The sequence below is a fragment of the Ceratosolen solmsi genome, unplaced genomic scaffold, assembly GCF_000503995.2.
Source record: "Ceratosolen solmsi marchali unplaced genomic scaffold, CerSol_1.0 scaffold6, whole genome shotgun sequence".
In the NCBI taxonomy this organism is placed as follows: Eukaryota; Metazoa; Arthropoda; class Insecta; order Hymenoptera; family Agaonidae; genus Ceratosolen; species Ceratosolen solmsi.
The window spans coordinates 11,744,456-11,756,912 of record NW_011948414.1 but is presented as its reverse complement, the minus strand read 5'-3'; the positions used below and the strand labels follow the sequence as shown (position 1 = coordinate 11,756,912).

The 12,457-nt window shown below is 20.5% G+C and overlaps 1 protein-coding gene across 1 annotated transcript in view; it reads left to right on the top strand.

The window, feature by feature from the left end:
• Positions 1-12,457, top strand: part of LOC105368089 (uncharacterized) — a 58,817-nt gene that overhangs the window by 25,786 nt on the left and 20,574 nt on the right. The window contains exon 3 of the mRNA XM_011506994.1: positions 9,569-9,647. Within this exon, the coding sequence (XP_011505296.1) occupies positions 9,569-9,647 (79 nt within the window). The remainder of the gene's footprint in view (positions 1-9,568; positions 9,648-12,457) is intronic.

Genomic DNA, 12,457 nt, shown 5'->3' with positions numbered 1-12,457 from the left:
ATTAAGCTTCATTATTTATTGCTGAAACTTTGTATCAGTCGTATGCTGTGCTAAACTTCCTTTCGTGACACGTTGTTGTAAAACTCATGGAAAAACAATTCTCTAGTTTATGTATAGGACTATAAACTTTTATTCCAGATATCAACTTTTAAAATTTTTTCTCTCTTTCGCTTCTCAAAACTTCTTTAAATTTTTGTATTTCTGCAGATCATTTATTTATTATGTCCCTTCTTTATCATTTCTTATATATATATATATATATATATGTATTGTATCTTAGTTATTATATTTATTTATTTAAATATACTAAATTTAAACATTGAACTAACAAAACCTCTACCCGAATAAAATAGGAATCGGATAATAAATTAAAAATATTGTTGAATTGAATACTATTGATATTAATAAATAAAAAATAGTATTGCGATCCTCGCAAGCACTGTAATTTAACTATTATTTTATTAGTAATTTTTTTCAAATTTTATTGTTTATATATATATTTTATTTTATATTGGTTTTTTATTTTGTTTAATACTGTATAATTGCATTTCATTTTTTTATAATTCATATTTTATATTATACAGTAATACAGATATCGACAAAATATTATATATAATAATTATATAAAAAATAAATATAATCAATGTGTGATGAATAAATAATTTGTTTAATTAATATATTGGTAAAGTCGTTAGCTGGCATTAAGCTATTTGACCTGTACCACACAAACCAGGTATAATTAATAAGATATAGACCTTCTAGTATGTTTCCAGCTAACTTTTGGATTGAGTTTCTTATAGCTCGTCATATGCACCGATCAATATGAGACACGCACTATGTACAATTTTGATAATGTCTAATGTACTACAACCTCTATTTTTATTTATATATTATATTGAACATACTTTTTGAATGTTTGGTCTTTCAATTACGTAAATGATTATTAGTATTTATTCTACCATATGTATTTTTATAATATGTTATAATTAAATTGTGCAAATATCGAGTTCAAATCTTGTGTACGTCGGTTTAATGATACCGTTATATTTTAACAAAATAATAATTTGTTTATTTGCTGTTACATATTTATTAAAAATTCTTTATATAATATACTTAAAATGTAACAGGTACTTTACATCCAAAAATCATGTATAAATGTGTTTGTGATAAACGTTTGCATTTAAATTTCAATAAATATTAAATGAATATTTTATAGAGATAACTGAATCTTGAATATTTATTAGACAATAAGATTCTTTTTATCGTATTTTAATTATATTTTTATCATATTATCTCATTTGAACGAATTTTTTTTTGTATACGTAAATGATACTATATGTGAACTATATATAAACTATATATAAACTAATAATATGAAAAATAATATTATTATTTCTATAAAACTTTTATGTATTACTTAAAATGCTTGACTCGTATAAAATTCTGTATCACAGACTTTGTAATATATATTAAAATTTCTTTAGGCTTATAAAATAAATAAATAGATCACAAATCGAAAGTGAATAAAAATATTATCCTTTTTACTTTATGTAATTATTTAAAAAAACATAATAAGACAAATTAAAACGAATGGAGTAATTTTTTATAGTAAAAAAACTCTTTTATTACTTCACATATATCATTAACGAACAAGTTCTTGATAATATATTATATGAAAATTACCAAAGTACAAAAATTGAAATCAACTGGTATTTGTTGTTTTTTTTAAATTTATGATATAAAACGACAACAACTATTTGAATTACTTCATACAACATTCTTAAAATATTATTTTCTTTATACATATATATGTTTGTAAGCAAAAATTATTCTTTATATGTTTTTAGTATTATTTTTAAAATAACATTTAACTCTAGATCTTTCCTTTTCCTTTATTTTTCTCTCATACTTTCTCTCCAATTATTATTTTATTTATATCTGACTATTACATATCTATGATCTAGTTTTCTTTTCACGGAGGTTATTATCCTACTGAACTGATGTCGGCTTCATGCAACCATTACGACACCACAACATTGCGATGACATAGCTTGAAAGCTTTGAAGCTGAGAAGCTGAGAACATGAGCATCTCTGCAAGTATTGTCATTTATACCGCGCATTCTACGATGTTCAAACCTATAGAACTGCAGATGCCTGTAAACGACACTCGCAATAATGGAATATCACAACGGAAAACGCATAATAATCAGCCAATCTTCTACTCTATTTTTTATTTTAATTTTTCTTTTTTTAATCTCAATCTAACTCTCTCTCTCTCTCTCTCTCTCTCTCTCTCTACATCTACCTCTACCTCTACCTACCTATCTATCTACCTATGTTCCGTAATGCTTTTTCTAATTATATCTTATATTTAATACAATATTGATTTTATTATATCTTTTATAAATTTATTCATTCAGTAAAATACTTAAGAAAACTTATGACAACCAAATTTGAGATGACTAGAAACCAAATCTAAGATATCAATGGTCATTTAAATTTATTTATAAATTATTGCTGATGTCACGATAGTAATATTTACATAAATTTCTCCTTTTATCTGATTTTTGGGAAATAAATAATAATTCATAATAATAATTTAAAATAATTTCATATATTTTATATTAATTATGCCTGAACATATTAAAAATGAAAATTTAATAAATATTTTTAAAAATTTGTTATATATAGATGTATAACAATAACAAAAATTTGTTATATACAGATAATAAAATATGCCCTACATAATACATGTTCATGAAATTCATTATAAACTCCAAATATTTTTTAATAATTTATTATCGAAAAAATGCACCCAGGATATTTATTACTCAACTACATGTAGGAATTCCTATTGTAAGAATTTCCATTGTAGCTGTAAAGTAATTAATTTTTATTCAATAGCATGGTTTGAATTATTAAAATGTTAAAAAAAAGAAATTTATATGTTCTTATGATATTTTGTAAATATATTATGATTCATGTTTGTATTTATATATTCATAAAATTATTTGTTCTAGTCAAGATAAAAGATTTTTCTTAGTGGATTTTATTGATTAAAAAAATATACATTGATGTAAAAGCAATAGAATTGAAATTACGTAATTGACATAATTATAGTTCAATTAAAAATAAATATAAATAAACAAACAAATTCAGAAGTATAAATAAGTAAAGCATACAAGAAAATAAATTGTAGTAATACTTTTTGTTAGGTAGAATAAAGGAAAAACATTTTTCATTCTGTCTACTTTAACTTTATATTTATAAAAATAACATTATCATTGTTATTAAAATATGGAATTGATAAACTACAAAATACAGTTTAGCTAATAATCATTCTATTCAATACCATTACACTGCTATGGAAAAGATAAAATTTGTAAACTGCTGAATAATATTTTTGCTAGTGGATATTTTAAACATTAAAACAGTACACGCAATATATTTTTTAACTTATTTTCATTTGCAATATAATAAAATTTATAATTGGTACTTATAAGTAAATACTTCCTTAAAGAAAAACATTTACACTTTACATTAGATCAAATAAAGTGAAATATTTTAATGTAAACGCTTGTTAAGATATATGGTGAAGATACATGGCTGTTTCTTCAACATTAACTGCAGTATTCAGTCTAAAAATTATTTATAATTAAGTGAACTTTAATTTTAATCTATAATTATGGAAATATCCATAAAAATAAACTTCATAATTTATGCTTTCATTTAATGTATAAGCTCAAATAATTATAATTATTTATTAAATATTTAAATATATCTTCTTTATTGAACATTTCATTAATTATTATTGATACTATCAATTTTAAATTATCTTTCTTTTATTACAGTGTTCTATCAAAATACAGATAACTGGCGCATTGATAATTATTTCAAATGAATACAATAAGCTGAGTTTAGGAAAAAGTATGGTATATTGTATTATTCCGATTACCTGCAAAATTATATTTCTGAATAACCCAATGTATTTTCGTTGAAATTTAGAATCTAATCACAACCTACTAATATTTCCTAATTATAAAATATGGTATATTCTAAATTATTATAAATAATATGATAAATATGATAAATGATATATTAATTTTTACATTAAAAATTTCCTGCTTTTTATCATTCATTATTTAGTTATTAATTAATGAAGATAAAACAATTTTACTTTTTAAATCGATATTAAAGTATGAAATACACATTAAACAAACTTTAAAACTTTTTCATTATTATCTCTTTTACACCAAACTCTTAAACAATTATAGTTATTATATGAATAATAATTAATATTAATTATATTTTACTAATTTATAATTTATTTCTATTTTTATTTTAATTTAATTATTTCACTAATAATAAAATTTTTTTTATCATGAATTATATCGGAAAATTAATAAATCAATTTTTATAAAAATATTATAGAAATATTTATTTAGTTTACATTTTAAAATATATTAATTTTGTTTGTTTAATTATTCGTATAAATAGTCTTTTAAATTCCAAGTGTAACGCAGGCAAATGCACTTCGTCCAAATATTTACGAATTGAAACAAATTTTATTAATATACGGTTTGTAATAATTTTAGTGAATGCAGTTATTCTTAAAATTTATTTAATGCCAGTTTCAAATATGAAAAGTAATAAAAAGAAAATTAGTTCATATGTATTCTGTCTTTTTTATCTATTATTCGTATATTTTTGTAATAAAAATAATTTAAATATAAAATAAACTAATTTATATTTTCTTAACTATTTCTGTTTATTATATAACATTTTTTGTATAAAAATTTAATATTTGTTTCTTGTAATTTATAGTATATATTAAAACTGTTAATTAATATTATAACAAATATTTATAGAAGGAAAATTATTAGCTTTATTTTTGTAAAAAAATAACAAAATAATTTCCCTTTTACATTCTTTGTTCCACTCTCCTATTCTATTGTCCGTATCAATGCGGAAAATAAATTGATTTTTTACTCCTAATTATAAAAGATTTTTACAAAAATTAGTTTTTTACTTTGTAGCTATGAAGGGTCTTCAAAGCAGGTAAAAAACATTATAGATTCGTTACGCTCAAAAATAATAAAAATGATTATATCAAGTTAATATAAAAGTATTTAATGGCAAATAGCCCTGCACTAATGGTAAAATGAATAACACATGTATAAATAAGAAGTATATATAAAAAGTATAAATATTACAGAAAAAATAAGGTACCGACTGTAATGGATTGAATATAAAAGGAGAACATAATGTTAACGAAACAAAGTTGAACAGTTTAATATTGATTGAGACTATGAGAAGAAATATGCATACTAAGAAAATGTAAATTTTAGACATAAGATTAATTTCTGAAAAACTATAAAATACTTAGTAGCAAGTTGTAAAAGCATATCGAAGAGACTTAGCCGACATTAAACGTTACTGAAGATACAAAGATCTTTAGATAGAAAATAAATATACGAAAAATATCTGTATAAGCAGAACCCAAGGTTGTAATATATACCTTACTAAATATCTTCAATACTTTAACATTGGGAAATACATAGGGAAAACTGTGTTTCTAATTCCGAATATTTTTTTTACACTCTTAAAGAAGCAGTGTTACATATTCCTGCATACTTTTCACTGCATTATTATTTCAGGATACACTGAAGTACCAGATAGAGTGATTCATGAAGCTGTAAGTTATTTTTCACTTAATATATAAAATCGATGTTTCAAAGAATAATGAATTCATTACACAGAGATTAAAATTTACGAACGTTAATGAATTTATGAAACTAGTTCATATTTATATTACTTTCGTTATCCGACCAGGACTTAAAGAACAATATGTGTTGGTTAAATTAACAAACAAGCCAATAGCATTTACGAAGATGAATAATGAATAGAATGTAAATTACAAATATTCTGTTTTAGATCAATACCAAAACCGAAATATAAAAATTAGAGCCACTATTACTTCTCTTTCTTGATTTTATAAGAAGTATATTAAAAGCAGTAGATGAACAAGATCTTACGTAAAATAAGAATGAGATAAGAGAGAAAGACAGAGAGAGAGAGAGAGAGAAATCTAATAATTCATAGAGAAAGAAAACAATAATGCATAGAATCAGCGACTAACGTGAACAAAAATTAAAAGTACTGAGAGAAAATTTGAAAAAAGACAAGTTTCCATACTATTATTACAAACAATAGTTAGGTGGGCGTTAAGTTTTCATATATTTTACCTTGCTTAAATATAGTATTTCACAATATTTTATAAGAATATAATTAACATTCTGTGAAAGAATGAATGAAAAAAATAAATATTATGAATACACATAAAAATATATAACAAAATTATTCGTATGTGATGAAGTATTTATTTAAATATAATCTTTAAAGTGTTAAGAATATATTATAATGTAATTTGTCATTAAATAATACAAATATCCTTTTTAGTGCATAATTTCGTGTTACGGCTGTACAATTGATTAATGTCATACAAACGGATCTCCTAAACTTATATATTTGTAAAATAAAGCAATATTTTTCCTCCTGTTTTTCTTTTAAAAGAATTTTTCCACTATATTATTTTTTTTATTTATAATTCTATAATCATCAAATAAACAATAAATTTTACCATTCAAAGTTAAATATAAAAAACACTTGAAAACTTATAGAAGTAAATCCTTAAATAATATGATTATTAATATTCTTCTAAATTCATTAAACTTTATGTAATTTTAACTTAAACTGTATGGTGTTTTAATGAAGTCGATAACAGTAGGATGATAAATTATTATTAAATGATAAAATGTAGGATACTTTTCGATATATAATATGACAAAGAAATATTTTGTTTTACAAATATCCAAAATATTCAAAACCACAATTTTTCTGTTAAAAAATTCAAATATAGTTATTATTTTCGAGAACATAATATCACATACAAGATAAAAGATTAATATTTATAATTAAATAACATGCCTATTATTTTACATAGATAAATTGTATTCAAGGGTTAAAAATACATGAAATATTTTTTAATGAATTATAAATAGATTTATGAAAAGAAATTATTTTGACCACAGTTAATATTGTAATAACTTTTTTTTTAATCATAAAATATTTGATAAAATATTTTTAACTTTAATTAATACAATTACTTTATTATCCCACTAAAATAATATAATAAAATCATAAAATAATGTATTTACTTTTAAATTCATTTCTAGCACATATTTAATATCTTTGTCGTTTGATAAACACATACTATTGGAACAATATAATATAATAAAAATTGAATGACTGTTATAAAATAAATCTATTAATACCTGATGCATTTTTGTTAATAGTTTAATTGATAGTTACACATTTATTCAATACTTAAAATTACGTGATAAAAGTTTCTCGCAACAATGAGTAATAAATTATTTTAACTCGTTTTTAATACATTAATCATCAACTAACTTTACAAGTTTGTCTAAATTTCATAAAGTATTAATTATGCACGTTTATTATTTTTTATTTATTTATTTATAATATTTTTATAATATTTTATAATAATTTATATAATTATATATATATATATATATATATAATATATATAAAAAATATATATATAAATAAATATAAATAAAAATATATATATAAAAAATATATAAAAATATAATATAATATAATATAATTATTTATAATAATAATATTTATTATTATATATTAAAACATTTTTAACAAAAACTCAAAATTAATCGCACTTTTAAGTAAGGAAATAAAAAAATTAAATAATAGAAAGAATTATTTTTTACGTGGAAACTTATGTACATTACTAAATATGGTAGAAAAGCAACGATAAGGCCTCCATGATAGAAATATGCCAAGAAAATTAAATGAAATATAAAAAGCATAAAACTCAAACTTTCCAGTTTTGATTCATTCATTATAATTAATCTTTAATTTAACTATTGTAATAGCTAAAAAATTAATGTATTCTGATACTGATGATACTTCTAGTTGTAATAATAAGTAACTAATTCACGTGTTCAAAATTTTACAGGAACTATAATGCTTTTGAATCAGAGAATATTTTAATTATATAATTTCACAATATCTTGCTATTTCCTGTACTTGCAAAATTTTTGTTCGACTATGCTTTATGGATGTACTATAAAAATTAATGATTCTATTTTTCTACTATATGATTGTTATAATTGTATAATTTTCAGATATTGAATTATAAATAATTGTTTGAAAACTTTGTAAATTATAAAAAAAATTTGGGAGAATTTTTTACTTTTGTATGCAATTAATTTATAAACCACAAATGTGCATTTTCATTAAATTATTTTTTTAATGTTATAATACAGAAAATTCATATTTTGTTTCCAAAAGTTTACATATTTAAATTTCATTAATATGTTGATCAAAACTTTTCTTGTTAAATTGAATGCATAGGACGATCAGATCTCCGTTACCATTTTTTTTTCATATCTTCATACCTGTGTTTATCATTCTTTTTTTATTTTCAAAAGAAATGTTGAAATTTTAAGAGCTATAAAAAACGATAAAATATACTATATCTATTTAAAAATACTTATATAAATTGGTCTTTCGTATTATAATATTATATATTTATATAAAGTATATGTTATGTTAAGGGTTAAGACGATACAAATACAGATACTAATGAAAGATCCATTCGTTCACTCTGAATATTTGGAAACTATTAACTTTGTCACGCGGAATTTTCTTATTATTCCAAAGTGGTCTTATTCTAATAATAAATAAACACTTTTAAATTAATAACATTTATTTTCGATAAATTCTTTAACTATATTTTGTGAATAACTTTCATCAAATTTCATAAAGATATTATCCCAAATATATATAATTCAAAGTTTATAATTCTAATTTACTCGTACTATATTTATCCATTCTTTGTATTTAAAATACAACTTTATTAATTTCAATATACACATATATTATTTAAATACCTTTACTAGTTGACGAATATAATTATAGAATTAAATATTTTATTAGAACCTACAACGGCAAATGAAATAAATCCAACTAATGGAATGGTATCAGTGAAAATGAAGTATTGATTTCAATTTAGTCGTACATTAAACATAGTCATAAAATATTAAACAAAACATATAATATTATACAAATGATATTGTTTAATGGCGTAAGAAATAAATAACTAAAATTATGCGTATAATGAAGTACAATTAAAAATTTTGTTTTATAAATATAATTATTTTAATTTTATTTTCTTTACATATCTTTTTTATCAATTTTATAATAAATATTGATAAATTTTATTAAATACTAAATGTTTAAAATAACATATTTTAAATGAAAACTATATCATTCATAGTGTGGAGTTATTTTAATTTTATAACACATATGTAGATTTTTCATACTACTACAATAAATATAAAAATAATCCAATTATTTCATATAATCAATTTAAATTAATCAAATTCATATAGATTTTATGTAGCATCCCATATTTAATTAAAAATTATAAAAATATACATAAATATGTAATTTAAATCATTTTAGATGTGAATTTAGTCGCAGAACCAAAACCTCATCAAACAGGACGTAAACGGCAAAATATGGCTAAGACCGGAAACGATTGGTAAGTTCATAAAAGAGATTGTGTACGAAACATTTATGTATTAAAAGTAAATAAATATGTAATATTAAAATATATTAAATATCTAGGTATAGATCTATTAAAAAATAATTACTATATAATCATATAAATAATAAAGAAAATATTGATAATATACGACATAAATTATTAAAATTATTTTTTTTTTTAAATAAACCATTTTTAAGTTTATTGATTTTTTTATATTATTAGTATTTTACTCCTATATTATAAAGTTTATCAAAAAAATATTATTTATTTTTATCTTTAAATGAAACTGAATGATGTCTTCAAAGTTTTTAACCAATTGTTTTGAAAAATAAATGAACATTACTAATATCATTACTAATTACAATACATTTATCACATTATCATATTAGATATTACAATCTTATATCAAAATTATTTTTCTTGCAACAGTGCAATAGTGATATTTCTTGCAAATGTGATAATAGATATAGAAAATATATTAAAATGAAAAGGATATTCAGTAATCAATTTGTAGGTATGCATACAATTTATAAAAAATTACAAAAATTTAGAAATACATAGAAGGAAATTTGTTAATTTATAAATTAACTTACAAATAATATTATGTTCTTAAATATTTGTTAAAAACCAAAACCTATTAAATTAAATATTAAATAAAAAAAAAAAAAATCAGTAATTTAGAACAAATTGTAATCTTTCTTATATGTAAAAGATTTTACCTTTTAGCAGGTAAAATTTTTACGGTACAGATGATATATATCGTTTATCATATAAATACAATAATACAATTTTAAAGTATTATTACAAAGTAGTTTGTTAAAAAAAATGTATTGAATTAAACTAATTAATGGATTGAATTAATTTCTTAATTATACTCGGTTTTTCTCTGAGTAACATACTAAATCTATATTAAATATACGATAGACGACAATTAAAATATTACATTGTTAACTTTATTCTGATTTATTAATTACAAGTATCATGCTGTAGTTATTTTATTTACAATATATTGTAAAGTACACTACGCACTTTTGTGATATAATTAGCAGTATTTTAATCTATGAGTAATTGTATTCTAAGATTGCAATATAAAATCGATGCAATATTGTAATATATTGTCTGTGAATATTTATCATAATTTAATGGAAGGACGAATCTTTATGGAGATATACATATACATATATATATATACTTATACATTCAGTTATTTATTTAGAAACAATAATTATAATATAAATTGACCAATCATCACGTTTTATATTATTTTTGTTTTAGTTTTATTGATTTAAAAGAATACATGAGAATAAAATATAAAATAATTAATGTGAGAATTATTGCATATGAATACTTAATTTTCTATATAAACAATGTATATTTACTCTAATTGATTAGTATCAATATTTTTCTTTTTCATTTAACATTACCATTTCTTATATTTCGTCCATTTTCCGGATGCCAATTCAGACATTATTAATATTATTTTTCTAATTTTGTTAAATTATTTTTATATATTAACGATGATACGAATTATTCTATTCTTACCAGTTTAATAAATTATAATCACATTAATATACATTTTATACATCAGTAATTATAATTGTAAGTTAATATAATTATTATTAAAGTACGTTTAAAATAGTACATTTAATTTGCTTTTCAAATTCTGTCTTTATTATTTTAAATTATCCTATCATCTCAGTTAATATGATATAGCTTATCATTTTGCACGTTCCATTTCTTTTTCTCCTCTTGATCTGTCTATCTCTATTTATCCATCTATCGCAAATTTTTTCGGAATATAATATTTCTACTATCCTTATTGCGTATCGCATATCATATTCTCGACATAAAAATATACCGCTAGTGAGTCCCATAATAATATAAATATAAATGAAATTTATGACGCTTTCACCAAGCAACCTTACCTATACTTCTTGCCTATGTCTCATAAATAAAAAATAATAAAGAAAAAAGTTAAAAGCAAAATGAAATAAAAATTCTATTTGCAAAATGTTAATGCATATAATAGTATATGATATTTTCCTTGATAATATATAAAGAAACTAAATACACGTTATAAGAACTTATATATCTCGAATTTTATAATATCAAATACGAGTATTCAAATATAAGTATTCAAATACTTTTTACAAAATAATTTGGATCAACAATAATTTGACAATAAAGATAATTGTTCCGATACAATTGTAGTTATAATTATCAATATTTGATTTTATTAGTTGTATAAAAAATGTTATTTAATATTTCATAATTGTGTAAATATAAACTTTGTTTTAATTATGTGATTTTCTTAGGAATTATATGGAAAATAAGGAAAATTTTTCTTAGGAAATATATTACATGATTTATTACTTATGTTTATAATTGTGACTTATAAACACTTTACAATGTTACAAAATATTATTTACATATTTTTTAAAAACAATTTATTCTCATTCGCTTTAAACATTTCCGTAAAATTCATAATATGCCGTACGCTTTATATTTATGATTCATTTCAGAAAAATAGATTTATTTTCGAATTGACTAGTTAATAAAATCAGTCGATCATTTATTAAAACAACTTTTTAAATCTGATTTAAAAAATAACACCATAAGCATTGATTCGATTCAGTTATTAAATAAGGAGTATTACATTTATAAGCTTAGATACAGACTTAAAATTACTAATGTTTAATGTCTTCATAATAATAATTATTATTATAATATTAATGAAAAATATATAAATTAGAAAAATAATTTTTGAAAATAATTCTGAGGAATAAAAATAGTAATAAAAATAA